The sequence below is a fragment of the Ranitomeya imitator genome, chromosome 3, assembly GCF_032444005.1.
Source record: "Ranitomeya imitator isolate aRanImi1 chromosome 3, aRanImi1.pri, whole genome shotgun sequence".
Classification (NCBI taxonomy): domain Eukaryota; kingdom Metazoa; phylum Chordata; class Amphibia; order Anura; family Dendrobatidae; genus Ranitomeya; species Ranitomeya imitator.
This window is the reverse complement of record NC_091284.1, coordinates 662,376,075-662,392,846: the sequence shown is the minus strand read 5'-3', so window position 1 is coordinate 662,392,846 and position 16,772 is coordinate 662,376,075. Positions and strand designations below refer to the sequence as shown.

The 16,772-nt window shown below is 41.0% G+C and overlaps 1 protein-coding gene across 1 annotated transcript in view; it reads left to right on the top strand.

The window, feature by feature from the left end:
- Positions 1-16,772, top strand: part of HTR2A (5-hydroxytryptamine receptor 2A) — a 142,287-nt gene that overhangs the window by 25,200 nt on the left and 100,315 nt on the right. Inside the window, exon 3 of the mRNA XM_069760225.1 lies at positions 3,857-4,057. Coding sequence (XP_069616326.1) covers positions 3,857-4,057 — 201 coding nt within the window. The remainder of the gene's footprint in view (positions 1-3,856; positions 4,058-16,772) is intronic.

Genomic DNA, 16,772 nt, shown 5'->3' with positions numbered 1-16,772 from the left:
AAAATAGATAAAGCTATCTTCGCTTGCATCGCAATAAACGTAAGTAAACTTTTGATCCTGGAAATAAGCCCCTACTAGTATAATGAGTGCCAAACCCATAGATAGTGTTGGCTTCAGTCGACAATCAATTTACATGTCTGATTTCAGACTGACAATCGCATTGTTCTCCTGGAGATAAGCTGATGTGTTAAGGTACCGTCACACTAAGCGACGCTACAGCGATACCGACAACGATGTCGATCGCTGCAGCGTCGCTGATTGGTCGCTTAGTAACCCGATGTTTACCCTGGTTACCGTTGTAAATTTAAAAAAACAAACACTACATACTTACATTCCCGGTGTCTGGTCAGGTCCCTCGCCTTCAGCTTCCAGCACTGACTGAGCGCCGGCCGTAAAGTACAGCGGTGACGTCACAGCTGTGCTTTGCTTTACGGCTGGCCGGCGCTCACCAGTCAGTGCGGGAAGCTGAAGGCGAGGGACCTGACCAGACACCGGGAATGTAAGTATGTAGTGTTTGTTTTTTTACATTTACAACGGTAACCAGGGTAAACATCTGGTTACTCAGCGCAGCCCTGCACTTAGTAACCCGATATTTACCCTGGTTACCAGTGAAGACATCGCTGGATCAGTGTCACACACGCCGATTCAGCAATGTCAGCGGGAGATTCAGCGACAAAATAAAGTGATGGACTTTCCCCAGCGACCAACGATCTCCCAGCAGGGGCCTGATCGTTGGTCGCTGTCACACAGAACGATTTAGTTAACGATATCGTTGCTACATCACAAAAAGCAACGATATCGTTAACGATATCGTTCAGTGTGACGGTACCTTTAGTTGGTGGTTTTCTCATAGAGTGAGCTCTCCTGTGAATTTGAGAGTTAGGAAAGATGGCTGTCAGACGAATGATTGGCCAGAGCACTGTTTGGCCATCTAATGTGTATGTGGGGCTTTCCTGATATCTGATAATGGGCTCTGGATCCCAGGAACTAACCAGACTTTGCAAAGCCCAGTTTAGAATAGACTGGAGGTCAATCATGAGACTAACAGAAAAAGCTGAGTAAAGTGATGGGTTATTTCTAGTAGTCCAATAGACAATGAATGGGGTGAAGGTCTAATATGCACACCTCTTATCCATTCAAAAATTCAAGATAGAGCTTTGAAGAGCCTGGTTCCCAAAGACCATGGGACCCCCAGTGGTCAGACCCTCATCGGTCAGTAAATTATCCTCTATTATTTTATAGATCGGGAATAACTAAGGATTGTGGGAATAGCCCTTTACAATGAATGTCTCCTTTTTATAGCCTTTTATTTTAAGATCTGAAATATTGTGCTATTTAATAGTGATGAGCACAAGTGATTGTTACTCGAGTTTACATAGGGTGCTCGGGTATGAACTGAGTATTGCGGGTGCTCCAGTGACATGTTCACGTCCACACGGCTGTATGTTTTGTGGCTGTTGCACCCTAGGCAAACTTGAGTAACGATCACTTCCACGCATGACTACTAATTAATTTAGGATCTATATTTTGTCCAACAAAAACATAAAGAATAACATGATGGTTGCCTGCAGCCTCAAATAGATAAATGAAAGTAGCTTAATTCATATAACAAGATACAGCAAGCTTCTGAGATCCATTTAGTAAATGTAAGCAGTCATTTGGGTCCTCAATCGAGTACCAAGCAGTGCCAAGTATTGCATGGAGCTCGGGTTACTGAGCTGCGCAGCACTGAAACCAGGAATTCTCTCTCTCTCTCTCTCTCTGCCGCTTTCTCTCTCTCTCTATCCTCCGACCCGACAGCCATCGAGTAAAAGTCTTCTGGAAATATGCTTGACTTCTTCATTGACATGCATTATGCTTTGTACTCGAATCGAGCACCCGAGCATTCTAAAGTGCTCCATTTGAGTACCGAGCACCTGAGTAGTTTACTGCTTTCTCATCACTATTTAGCACCTTTCTGTCAATGTGCAATGTACACAACAGAAAGCTGCCATTTTGAGCACTGCTAGATCTGAAGCAGAGAAACAATGATTGTATCAAAATGACAGCAAGCAGCCCTGCAAGTGTCACATTGTTGGAATCAGGGTGCTCTTAAATCATATAGCAAAAAACTGCTGAAATATTCCCTTTAATTAGCACATGATTTTTGTAATGCTGATTATTTACTGTAAGGTAAATTGACTGAAGCTTTTTAATGTATTCTGGAGACTTTAGAGAGCAATATGAAGTGACAAAAGATGTGATTATGGTACTTCTTTCCATATTTGCAGCAAAGATGTATAGGATATGTGAAAGTATTTTAAAAGAGAATTTCCACCCTAAATCTAAAATTAAACATATACCTTAAATAGGTCATCTTATGTTATTAAGTTGATTTAGTTAGTTGGACAGCATGAAAAGCAAGTTTACAAGTGACTTTTTATTCCTGCTGTCAATCTCCTGCTGTGAAAGCTTTTATCTTACATAGTGTTAAGGTATGTGCACACGTCCGGATTTTTAGCGTTTTTTTTTGCGGAATTTCGCTATAAAAACGCTATAATTCCGCATCAAAAACGCTAAAAATATGCATCCTATCATTTAGAATGCATTCCGGATTTTTTGTTCAGATGGATGCGTTTTTTACCGCAAAAAAAACGCATTCCGCAAAAAAAATGGACATGCTCATTCTTTTTGCGGATTTTTTGCGGATTTATAAGCCAAAATGACTTTCAAGAAAAAAAAAAAAAACGCAAAAATTCCGCAAAAAATCAGCGCAAAAAAACGCGAAAAATCCGCACGGAAAAAAACGCGATTTTCTGCCAGAATTCTCCGGATTTTGTCAGGAAAAAAACCTGACGTGTGCACATACCCTTAGAGTTTGCCAAAATATCTACATTCCAGTAGAGAAGTTAACTCCTAACATACCAGCCAGCTCTCTTCAGCCTGCTGATTTCTGTACAGTAGTTAGCTGTTCATCTCCTTCCCTCTCCTTCTCTGCTCCTTTGCTGTAGCAGCCTCCAGAGCAGTTCTCCAAATCACAGCTCTCACTTTCCAGAGCTGTGTGCTTTGGTTTTTCAAATGCTCTGTTAGCTCTATATTTAAATACAGTAGTGTGGACTCAGAACAAATGCTGGCAGACCGCAAATGTGCTGTAACAGGATAAAGCTCCCGGGTCAAAACTGTCACTCAAGGACATGAGCCCACCCCCAAAAGTAGAAGTTACCTCTGTAGCTACAGTTTGGTAATTCCCTTTTATTGTTATAAAAATATCAATATTTTGTAAAAATTAGAACAGCCATATTGGTCATAATAACTGGTTATTATTAATATTTTCACGTTGATATTTTTGGCTATTGGAGGGAGTTTAGTCAACCATCAGATATTCAGCCAAAATCATGGCACATAAACCATTAGTGAAAAAAAACAAGGCTCATTACCTGCAACAAATTCTACATTATAAGTTGTCCGCAGGATCTTACCTAATTTATATAGTCATGTACTAAAATATTCAGTGCATAGTTATACATTATTTATTGCCTATCATTTAAATAGCCAAAATAGTCAAATGTTTAGCATATATTATATATTATTCATTGCATTTTATTTCTAAAGTCAATATAATAAAATATTCACTCCATATTTATATATATTTCATGTATTTTATTTAGTTAATAGAGTAATATTTTCATGATTTATTCTATATTAATTAATCTTAGTGCAAGTTTTACATTCTATTGTATAAAAGTTAGATTCCAATATATGTTTATTTTTATATATTTATTAATATTAATTGCATAAAATAAATAAAACTCTTTGTAAATGTTGCTATAATTTCATAATGTTATTCTAAAAAATATTACTTTTTCTTATCTCATAGACTATGAATGGCCGTTACATAGAAAGCTGTGTCCTGTCTGGATATATTTGGATGTACTTTTCTCCACTGCTTCTATTATGCATCTCTGTGCAATTTCACTGGATCGGTATATTGCAATACGAAACCCTATCCATCACAGCCGCTTCAACTCAAGAACCAAGGCTTTTACTAAAATAATTGCTGTATGGACTATATCTGTGGGTAAGTGCGGTAATATTTCAGGCATAGGAAGCTAATTATAAAGACAAACTGTGACAGAATAACAGCCACCTTACAGATACCGGAGACGTGACAAATAGCTAGTTGTAGAGCCTTACTTTTTATTAACATCTTTAATACTTCTACTTTATTTTGCCAATAGAAAATGTAGAAAAGAGCCACCGCGTCCCAGTTGTAATAGTAAAGTAATAATTCAATAGTAACTGCTGCCATTTGATCATACGACACCAAAAAATCTCCGCAGTTCCAGCAGGATACCCCCAGCGGGGAAGTTGCTTGCACGTGAAAAAGGAAAACCGGTCACGGGAGCGCAGGATAGAGGACAGAGACACCAGTTTGGGTTGAACCACATCGCGTTTCAACGGCACACGCCGTCTTCTTCAGGTGGATGTTTATTAGTCATAGAAAGGAAGCAGTATTTAACCCCAAGGCGACGAATCACAAAACAGTTGTAGTTACATATGCAAATATATCATTGCAGATAAAAAAGGGGGGGAACATACGCCATTTATTAGAACATTTACAAAAGCAAATACCTCTAGATAAAAACACAATAAAAACAAACCAGGCTAAAAAATAAACCCATTTCAATTGGGTACAATAAAATGGCTGTCTAAAGAACAAGACTCAGAGGGTCAAGATAGCAGCATCTGCTTGGGGTCAGACGTAAGAAGAAGTTGATGTGCCATGTGCTATCATACACACATACATTACGGTGTATTGAGAAATAGAGCAGTTCTACATATGATCTTTAGAAGGATTAAGCAAGCATTGGGAGATCATTAAGTGAAAAATAAGAAAGCAAAGAAAACTTGAACTCTAGGGTCATCTATTGGAAGTAGAAATCCTAAAAGTTAACCCCTTTCTGACCTCGGACGGGAGAGTACGTCCGAGGTCAGAAGCCCCGCTTTGATGCGGGCTCCGGCGGTGAGCCCGCATCAAAGCCGGGACATGTAAGCTGTTTTGAACATCTGACATGTGCCCGTAATAGACGCGGGCAGAATCGCGATCTGCCCGCGCCTATTAACTAGTTAAATGCCGCTGTCAAACGCAGACAGCGGCATTTAACTACAGCTTCCGGCCGGGCGGCCAGAAATGATCGCATCGCCGACCCCCGTCACATGATCGGAGGTCGACGATGCTTCTAAATAGTAACCATAGAGGTCCTTGAGACCTCTATGGTTACTGATCGCCGGTAGCTGTGAGCGCCATTTCTGATACATAGCAGCGAACATCAGATCGCTGCTATGTAGCAGAGGCGATCGCGTTGTGCCTGCTTCTAGCCTCCCATGGAGGCTATTGAAGCATTGCAAAAGTTAAAAAAAAAGTTAAAAAAAATGTGAAAAAAAAAAAAAAAAAAGTTTAAATCACCCCCCTTTCGCCCCATTCAAAATAAATCAATAAAAAAAAAAAAAAATCGAACCTACACATATTTGGTATCACCGCGTTCAGAATTGCCCGATCTATCAAGAAAAAAAAAGCATTAACCTGATCGCTAAACGGCGTAGCGAGAAAAAAAATTAGAGATGCCAGATTTACGTTATTTTGGTTGCCACGACATTGAATTAAAATGCAATAACGGGCGATCAAAAGAACGTCGGCACGCAAAAAATAAGCCCTCACCCAACCCCAGATCACGAAAAATGGAGACGCTATGAGTATCGGAAAATGGCGCAATTTTTTTTTTTTTTTTTAGCAAAGTTTGGAATTTTTTTTCACCACTTACATTAAAAAAAACCTAGTCATGTTAGGTGTCTTTGAACTTGTAATGACATGGAGAATCATAATGTCAGGTCAGTTTTAGCATTTAGTGAACCTAGCAAAAAAGCCAAGCAAAAAACAAGTGTGGGATTGCACTTTTTTTGCAATTTCACCGCATTTGGAATTTTTTTCCCGTTTTCTAGTACACGACATGGTAAAACCAATGCTGTCGTTCAAAAGTACAACTCGTCCCACAAAAAATAAGCCCTCACATGACCAAATTGACGGAAAAATAAAAAAGTTATGCTTCTGGTAAGGAGGGGAGAGAAAAACGAACACGGAAAAATGGAAATATAGACCTTTTAACGAGTCTTGCCAAATGACTTAGGATAAAGATTAAGGTTTGGCGTTTATCCTAAGTCATATGACAAGACTCAATAAAAGGTTGATATTGACTTGTAGCATTGCTGCTTCCAATAGTTGGCACTAGAATTCAAGCCCTCTTCCTCTTTGAAGAGGCAATTTGCATATTTAATTTTGCAGAGGAACATTGCAGGCCTTATAAGCCTCCTCACACTGGCATCGCAGGCCTGGCATATCACTCTCCACAAGGAAAAATGTCAACCCTTAGATACAAGAAATAGGGAGCAATTTTAGCTTATGCAAAAGGTTCAACCATACTGGGAGCCTTGACATGATCACAAAATTTAGGATTATAACAAAAGGAAACATTTAAAAAAGATTGGGCATTGAATAGGCTACATTAGTGACTGAGCTGGTGGATGAATTGGGTAACATTTGTTATATTTTTAGTGGCTTTTTGTCTATATGATCATCAAAACTGGCAAACCCAAGGAAATGTTCTAGAAAGATTTCCCTGCTTTCTGCTTATTGGAGTTGACCATATTAATGGAACTAAGTATACAGCTTATGTGCAATTAATTAGGGATGTTTGGGTGCAGCATAAGGTCATATAGAGTACCAGACGGCTGCGCCTCAGTACATAGTCACCAAGTATCATTTGCCGCTCCGAAGCTCTGCTCAATGTCAAGAGATTGAAGTGGACTCCTTATTTTTTAATAAATTTGAAGCACTCACTTTGTAGCTTGTCAATCACTGTGTGTCAAGAAAAAAATGAGATTTTGAGTCATAAACATAATACTGTCTCTCTACGCCAAACATGAAACAAAATAGCAACAAATATTTGCTGAGCCATATAGGCGCAGTTTACAGAGTTTTATCCTTATAGCTCACCTGTAGATTCATGTGACTTTCAGAATAAGCTGTCAAGTATGTACAAGATTGATAACACTATTTTTGGCTATTACGCAACTTGTGTCTTGCATTTTCATTAGATTTCCCCTATGTATGATCTATCTCTAAATTTGCATTTCTGAGCTAGTGGGTAGATTACTGATATGATGTTTCCAATAAACCACAAAAAGAGATGTGAGGGATTGCTACTCTCGTATCTCTCTGTATCAAAAGTTTTTTTATTTGAATTGATTTATGCAAAGTTTATGCCGTAAAACGGCAAAAGTTGGAACATTTTTGCACAATGTCGCAATGCGCAAAATTGTTGCAACCTTTCAATTGTGTTTTATGCCACATTTCTGGCGTAAACACTTTGATAAATTGAAGCCTTAGTGCTTTCAGATAACTTGACATACATTTCAAAAACTTTAGTATATTATTAAAATACATTTATTTGTTCTGAGCTAGAAAAATCTGCTGTGTAGCCATGGGTATAGTACAGAAATAGGTGCAAGTAAAGTCTTCAAGTAAATTGCATTCCTTCAAAACCCCTTTTCAAGATAATAAGCCAGTGATGAGCACCAATCAGCAATCATTGGCAACATCTGCCGACAAACATTCATACATTCGTTTGTAAGCAACAGGTTTCATTATTGTTATTTATTCAAGGACGTGCTGCTGACAAAAATGATTTTTTTATATCCGCATAGAACATGCAATCAAATAACAAATGTCAGTTGTTCAGAAGTCATTTTATTATGGAATAATGATTAGGAACCAACATTTGTACGATGGATTGTTGGGTCAATTTGTGTTACATTTTTGTTGGGCCTCAAATTGATTTTCCAGGAATAAGTTTCTTCAGCCTATTTGCTTTCTGAAAGATAAAATAAAAAACTTAAACCACAGATAGGATTTAACTAGTTCCCCTGTTCTTGTACAGCTCTTGCAAAAGTTAAGAGACCACCACATCAAAACCGTGTCATGGGCAGCCCAGTCTCCAGACCTAAACCCCACTGAAAACCTCTATAATGTAATCAAGAGGATGATTGATAATCACAAGCCATCAAACAAAGAACTGCTTAAATTTTTGCGCCAGAAGCAGTGTGAAAGACTGGTGGAAAGCATGCCAAGACGCATGAAGGCTGGGATTAAAAATCATGGTTATTCCACAAAATATTGATTTCTGAACTCTTCCTGAGTTAAAACATTAGTATTGTTGTTTCTAAATGATTATGAACTTTTTTTTCTTTGCATTATTTGAGGTATGAAAGCACTTGTTGTTTTTTTTTATTTTGACAATTTTTCTTTGTCAGAAAAAAATACAAAATGTATTGCTTGGAAATTCGGAGACATGTTGTCAGAAGTTTATAGAATAAATGAAAAATGTACATTTTACTCAAAAATATACATACAAAGAGAAATCAGGCAAACTGAACATTTTGCAGTGGTCTCTTAATTTTTGCCAGAGCTGTATTTACTGAGATAATGATTTGTTTGAAATGTCTAAAAATCTTTAAAACTGTGATTAGATTTGTGGAATTCCCAGTCCATTTTTTCTCCAATATCTATGATGCATGGACAAAAATACATTTGGTTGAATTTTCATTAATGTAGATGGGCCTCTTTAGAATATTTTTTTTGTCCTTCAAAGACTTTGTCACTAGAATATGAAGCTCCAGGACCTCTACAAATAGACACTCTGCCCTTGATTCATCAACACTTATGCCAGAAAACTGGTGTAAAAAGCTGTGAAACGGTGCAACATTTTTGAGCAATGTGCAATTCTTTTTGGTGCTTTCATGACATTTTTACCCAGCTCCAACAAAATTGGTGAAGCTGGGGAAGGATGCAGTTATGATAAGGTAAGGTGACCTCTGATCATCACATTCAAGACAAGCGGTGGCATACCTTACTTGAGTAAGTTTTGTGGCAAGGTGCACATGCAGGCACACACTACTTCGTGACTCGCCATATTCACTAAGAGGCCAGGACCTCTTAATTAATCAGGTGCCCTGCACTTCACCCTGCCCCCTTATGAAGATCAGCGTGAAAATCACCAGTTTGGCTAATCAGGGCCTTTATCTGCAGGAATATGAAGCTATATACACACTCGCTTAGTGACTCTTATAGGCTCTGTTCACATGTCCAGTAGTTGTTTCCATTTTTTAATCTGTTTTGGAATCATAAAAATGGAAATAAAACATTGAAATACAGGAGGCATTCATCACCATGGAAATGTAAGATCCAAAAATGTCTTCAGTTTTTCCAGCTGCTATCAGTTTTTGAGCTGGAACAAAAATAGTATTCTGTGTAACATTTTTGTCTGGATAGAAAAGCAGATATGAAAAAGTATATGGTTTACACACGTGGTCAAAATTGTTGGTACCCCTCGTTTAGTGACAGAAAAACCCACAATGGTCACAGAAATAACTTGAATCTGACAAAAGTAATAATAGATAAAAAAAATCTATGAAAATGAACAAATGAAAGTCAGACATTGCTTTTCAACCATGCTTCCACAGAATTAAAAAAAAAAAAAAACTCATGAAATAGACCTGGACAGAAATGATGGTACCCTTAACTTAATATTTTGTTGCACAACCTTTTGAGGCAATCACTGCAATCAAACGATTCCTGTAACTGTCAATGAGACTTCTGCACCTCTTGACAGATATTTTGGCCCACTTCTCAAGAGCAAACTGCTCCAGTTGTGTTGTGCTTGAAGGTTGCCTTTTCCAGACGGCATGTTTCAGCTCTTTCCAAAGATGCTCAATAGAATTTAGGTCAGGGTTCACGGAAGGCCACTTGTTATGACCTGGTGGTTAAGAGGCCACACTGAAATGACCTGGTGGCTAAAACGCAACATGGAACGAGCTCTGAGAAGGTGGTATCTCTACTGACTGCAGTCCCTAATCCTAACAACACAACTATAAATAGCCGTGGGATGTTCCTGACACTCCCTAGACACCTCGTCACAGCCTAAGATATAACTACCCCTAAAGAAGGAAATAGAAAGCTAATTAGAATTCAGCAAAGGGGAGGCCAATACTAAACTAGATAGACAGAGAGCAAAGGATACTGTGCGGTCAGTATTAAAAACTACAAAATCCACGCAGAGTTTACAAAAATGAACTCCACACCGACTCACGGTGTGAAGGGGCAAATCTGCTTTCCCAGAGCTTCCAGCTAGCCTAAATAAGACATAGTGACAAGCTGGACAAAAGAGACAAAATGCAAAGCAATAGAGTCCAAACAAATGGACAAACAAACTAGCAAAACTTATCTTTTGCAGACAAGGACTGGCCATATGAGAAATCCAAGGGAAGAATCAAATCCAACCAAGAACATTGACAGCAGGCATGGACTAAAGCCCAGAGCAGGTTTAAATAACAAACCCAGGCAAGGCGATTAGTGAAGGCAGCTGCTACAGCTACCTAACGGAGCAGCAGTTCCACTCGAAACCACCAGAGGGAGCCCAAGGGCAGAACTCGCAAACATACCATTAGCAACCACAGGAGGGAGCTCCAGAACGGAACTCACAACAGCCACTTCAGAATAGTCCAATGTTTTCCTCTTAGCCATTCTTGGGTGTTTTTTAGCTGTGTGTTTTGGGTCTTTGTCCTGTTGCATGACCTGCGTCTGAGACCAAGCTTTCTTACACTGGGCAGCACATTTCTCTCTAGAATCCCTTGATAGTCTTGAGATTTCATTGTACCCTGCACAGATTCTAGACACCCTGTGCCAAATGCAGCAAAGCAGCCCTAGAACATAACAGAGCCTCCTCCATGTTTCACAGTAGGGACAGTGTACTTTTCTTTATATGCTTAATTTTTCCGTCTGTGAACATAGAGCTGATATGCCTTGCCAAAAAGTTCAATTTTTGTCTCACCTGTCCATAGGACATTCTCCTAGAAGCTTTGTGGCTTGTCAACATGTAGTTTGGCAAATTCCAGTCTGGCTTTTTTATGATTTTTTTCAGCAATAGTGTCCTTCTTGGTTGCCTCCCATGAAGTCCACTTTGGCTCATACAACGACGGATGGTGCGATTTGACACTGATGTTCCTTGAGCTTGAAGTTCACCTTTAATCTGTTTAGAAGTTTTTCTGAGCTCTTTTGTTACCATTCGTATTATCCGTCTCTTTGATTTGTCATTAATTTTCCTCCTGCGGCTACGTCCAGGGGGGTTGGCTACAGTCCCATGGATCTTAAATTTCTGAATAATATGTGCAGCTATAGTCACAGGAACATCAAGCTGCTTAGAGATGGTCTTATAACTTTAACTTTAACAGCGCGCCCCCCGAAGAAGCCACATTGCGAAACGCGTGTCGGGGCCTCTTGTCCACACACGGCAGCAGCAGCAGGTTGGTACATGCTTTACATCGCACCGGATTTCTGTACAACCTTTTTTCCCCTTTAGTTATTTGGTAGGCATAGGCTGTGGCACTGTCCCTCTTTGCTGTATATACAGGGGATCCTTTAGCATTATTTCTTCAGTATATCTGTGAGTATGCCAGGATAGGGTGAGATTGCACTCTATACCATCCGGATCTGAGCATTTGATTCACTCGCTTTATTCCTCTCTTGTACCACCTTGCTGCCTGATTATACGCTCTTCTATATATTTATTTGATTTGGAGCCTTCTCCTCCCTCCCCTCGGTATAGTGGCTGTCATGATTCCAATGGCAGAGAATCACAAAAGGACAAGCACCAATGAGCTCTAGGTGATGGAACCTGAGCTGACCGCGACCCTAAACCTGAACACACAAATAACAATAGCCGGGGAACGTGCCTACGTTGATCCTAGACGTCTCGCACCAGCCGAAGATCTAACTTCCCCTATTAGAAGAAACACAGACCTCTCTTGCCTCCAGAGAAATACCCCACAGAAATAGCAGCCCCCCACATATAATGACGGTGAAATGAGAGGAAGGCACATACACAGTATGAAAACAGATTCAGCAAAATGAGGCCCGCTAAAACTAGATAGCAGAGGATACAAAAGTAAACTGCGCGGTCAGCAAAAAACCCTTCAAAAAACCATCCTGTAATTACTTGAACTCATGTTCCAACTCATGGAACATGAGGAGCAATTACAGCCCACTAGAGCAACCAGCAGCAAAGAAACAATTACATGCAAGCTGGACAAGACAAAAATAAAGCAGAACGTGGAACAAGAAAATCAAAAACTTAGCTTGTCCTGAAGATTACTGAAGCCAGAAGCTGAGGTAACAAAACACTCTGATAACCTTGATAGCCGGCGGGGAAATGACAAGAAAGCCCGGTTAAATAGGAAACTCCCAAATCCTAATAGAACAGGTGGACACCAGAGACAGCAGAACACAAATCACCCAGTACCATCAGTAACCACCAGAGGGAGCCCAAAAACAGAACTCACAACAGTACCCCCCCCTTGAGGAGGGGTCACCGAACCCTCACGAGAACCACCAGGGCGACCAGGATGAGCCCTATGAAAAGCGCGGACCAAATCATCAGCATGAACATCAGAGGCAACCACCCAAGAATTATCCTCCTGACCATAACCCTTCCACTTGACCAAATATTGGAGTTTCCGTCTGGAAACACGAGAATCCAAGATCTTCTCCACAACATACTCCAATTCTCCCTCCACCAGCACCGGAGCAGGAGGCTCAAGCGAAGGAACAACAGGTACCTCAAACCTCCGCAACAACGACCGATGGAACACATTATGAATAGCAAACGATGCCGGGAGATCCAAACGAAACGACACAGGGTTAAGAATTTCCAAGATCCTATAAGGACCGATGAACCGAGGCTTGAACTTAGGAGAAGAGACCTTCATAGGAACAAAACGAGAAGACAACCACACCAAGTCCCCAACACGAAGTCGAGGACCCACGCGGCGACGGCGATTAGCAAACTGCTGAGCCTTCTCCTGGGACAACTTCAAATTGTCCACCACATGACTCCAAATCCGATGCAACCCATCCACCACCATGTCCACTCCAGGACAATCAGAAGGCTCCACCTGACCAGAGGAAAAACGAGGATGAAACCCGAATTACAAAAGAAAGGAGAAACCAAGGTAGCAGAACTAGCCCGATTATTAAGGGCAAACTCGGCCAGCGGCAAAAAGGTAACCCAGTCATCCTGATCAGCAGAAACAAAACACCTCAAATAAGTTTCCAAGGTCTGATTAGTTCGCTCCGTCTGGCCATTCGTCTGAGGGTGGAATGCAGACGAAAAGGACAAATCAATGCCCATCTTAGCACAGAACGTCCGCCAAAATCTAGACACAAACTGGGATCCCCTGTCAGAAACGATGTTCTCCGGAATCCCATGCAAACGAACCACGTTCTGGAAAAACAGAGGGACCAACTCAGAGGAGGAAGGCAACTTAGGCAAGGGTACAAGATGAACCATTTTAGAAAAGCGGTCACACACAACCCAGATGACGGACATTTTTTGAGAGACAGGGAGATCCGAAATAAAGTCCATGGAAATGTGCGTCCAAGGCCTCTTCGGGATAGGCAAAGGTGACAACAATCCACTGGCTCGAGAACAGCAAGGCTTAGCCCGAGCACAAACCTCACAAGACTGCACAAAAGAACGCACATCCCTCGACAAGGAAGGCCACCAAAAAGACCTGGCCACCAAGTCTCTAGTACCAAATATTCCAGGATGACCTGCCAACGCAGAAGAATGGACCTCGGAGATGACTCTACTGGTCCAACTATCCGGAACAAACAGTCTCTCAGGCGGACAACGATCAGGTTTACCCACCTGAAACTCCTGCAAAGCACGTCGCAAGTCTGGGAAGACAGCCGACAAAATCACCCCATCCCTAAGGATACCAGTGGGCTCAGAATTTCCAGGGGAGTCAGGCACAAAACTCCTAGAAAGAGCATCCGCCTTCACATTCTTTGAACCTGGCAGGTATGAAACCACAAAATTGAAACGAGAGAAAAACAGTGACCAACGAGCCTGTCTAGGATTCAGACGCCTGGCAGACTCAAGGTAAATCAGATTTTTGTGATCAGTCAAGACCACCACACGATCTCTAGCACCCTCCAGCCAATGACGCCACTCCTCAAATGCCCACTTCATGGCCAAAAGTTCCCGATTACCCACATCATAATTCCGCTCAGCGGGTGAAAATTTTCTAGAAAAGAACGCACATGGCTTCATCACCGAGCAATCGGAGCTTCTCTGTGACAAAACCGCCCCCGCTACAATCTCAGAAGCATCAACCTCAACTTGGAAAGGAAGCGAAACATCAGGCTGACGCAACACAGGAGCAGAAGAAAACCGGCGTTTAAGTTCCTGAAAGGCCTCCACAGCCGCAGGAGACCAATCAGCAACATCAGCACCCTTCTTAGTCAAATCCGTCAAAGGCTTAACAACACTAGAAAAATTAGTTATAAAACGACGATAGAAATTAGCAAAGCCCAAGAACTTCTGCAGACTCTTAAGAGATGCAGGCTGCGTCCAGTCACAAATAGCCCGAACCTTGACGGGATCCATCTCAATAGTAGAAGGGGAAAAAATATACCCCAAGAAAGAAATCATCTGGACTCCAAAGAGACACTTTGAGCCCTTTACAAACAAGGAATTAGCCCGCAGGACCTGAAACACCTTCCTGACCTGCTGAACATGAGACTCCCAGTCATCAGAAAAAACCCAAAATATCATCCAAATACACAATCATAAATTTATCCAGATATTCACGGAAAATATCGTGCATAAAGGACTGGAAGACTGAAGGAGCATTAGAAAGTCCGAAAGGCATTACCAAATACTCAAAATGGCCCTCAGGCGTATTAAATGCGGTTTTCCACTCATCACCTTGCTTTATTCGTATAAGATTATACGCACCCCGTAGATCAATCTTAGTGAACCATTTAGCCCCCTTAATGCGAGCAAACAAATCAGTCAACAAAGGCAAAGGATACTGATATTTTATGGTAATCTTATTCAAAAGACGATAATCTATACAAGGCCTCAAGGACCCATCTTTTTTGGCCACGAAAAAAAAACCTGCTCCCAAAGGGGACGAAGATGGACGGATATGTCCCTTTTCCAAGGACTCCTTAACATAATCCCGCATAGCAGTATGCTCTGGCACTGACAGATTGAACAAACGACCTTTAGGAAATTTACTACCAGGAATTAAATCTGTAAACATATTACCCAAACCCATACCCTCAAACTCGGGGGGGGCAACACTCTTCTAAACATATCAACATATCAACCAACATAAACGGTTATTAAACCGTGCGCTGGAAAAAAGTGTTAATGCTCTTTTTTGTAAAAAGTTATAACTTTATTGAAAACACATAAATACACATATATTTAAAATCCAACAATACCTCTGAACCAAATAACTGACAGGTAAGCGTTATAAACAACAATTGTTCAAGCGGGATCACCAATACAAAAATTTAGATATATTGTAATAGTTCTGGAGAAACGTGTTCTCTCAGACAAGGCACTATATCATAAACAAATACAGTTCCTATATGGCAAAAAGTAAGCAGAATACAGACAGATGTGAATTAAACTAGACCAAAAATTAGTCCAGATCAATATCAAACCCGCTTATATACCCTCCTACAATGAATCAGTGTTGCTGTTACCGAGAATACCATTTGTAAGGCAATGCAAAGACCAAATGTAACTATGAATGGTGAGCCGGACACTGAGCCATACGAATCAATTAAACAAACAATCCAATGTGTACGTGCTCACCAACAAATGCATGCCGTATCCTCTAACACATAATCCTCACTAAAGGCACATATTGCTAACCATAATAGAGAGTGCACATAGAGTCAAAAACTATCTCAGTCAAATGCATATTACCCTAAAGATTGGTGATCCTTGCTAGCAGCCGCGTGGCACGCTATTCCTTGTCAGAACCCCGACGCGCGTTTCGCGACAGCTTCCTCCTGGGGGCGTGTCTATACAGAGGCATCACAGAGCCTTTAACCAACCCTTGACCAATCACATTCATGAAGAGGCGGTCCCGACTTCTCACTACCTCCCCACACATCTCTATAGTAACACTAGGACGCGAGGTTACGTGGTAAGTATGAGCGCCGCCAAGTTGTCACGGCAACCCGAACCACAACGCTAACAGCTGATCATGCTAACAGCTCCCCGCAAACCGCCTGTATATCCACACGAAGATGGTAACAACAGGCGAGCTGCACCGAGTATAATTAAAAGTAACAACATCAGACGGGCTATATATCCATACGGAGTAACACCAGCAGGTCTACTCTATGTCTGTTCATATCTCCATGGTAACCACAATAGCCGAATTACGTGGGTAAGTATAAACCTTGCTGGATTCTCTCCGTAATTCAAAACACTGACGCTCCCTCATAGTAGTGATATTCACTCATCGCAACCTACTCATTAGTGTGTCCAAAATGACAATATCAGGCTGGCTGCAACTTTATTTACACCCACACCTGTAGATAGATAGCACTTGTTATCGGCAGTGAATACCGCATTAAACATGGTAATACTAGAATTGGCAGACCCATAGCGGTGCGGAACGTACAGAGTGGGTACATTAATTATACGTTACTTAACCCCAACGGCAAACAAGAATGAGCCCGTTTCAGCCATGTTTAGATAAAATTGGTAACCTTATACATACAGGTCAGACCCATATAAGAGTCAGCAGACAACTTGAACAACAAGGGCTGACAAAGCCTTATTCCTACTGTAAAGAAAGGAACCGAAATCAGA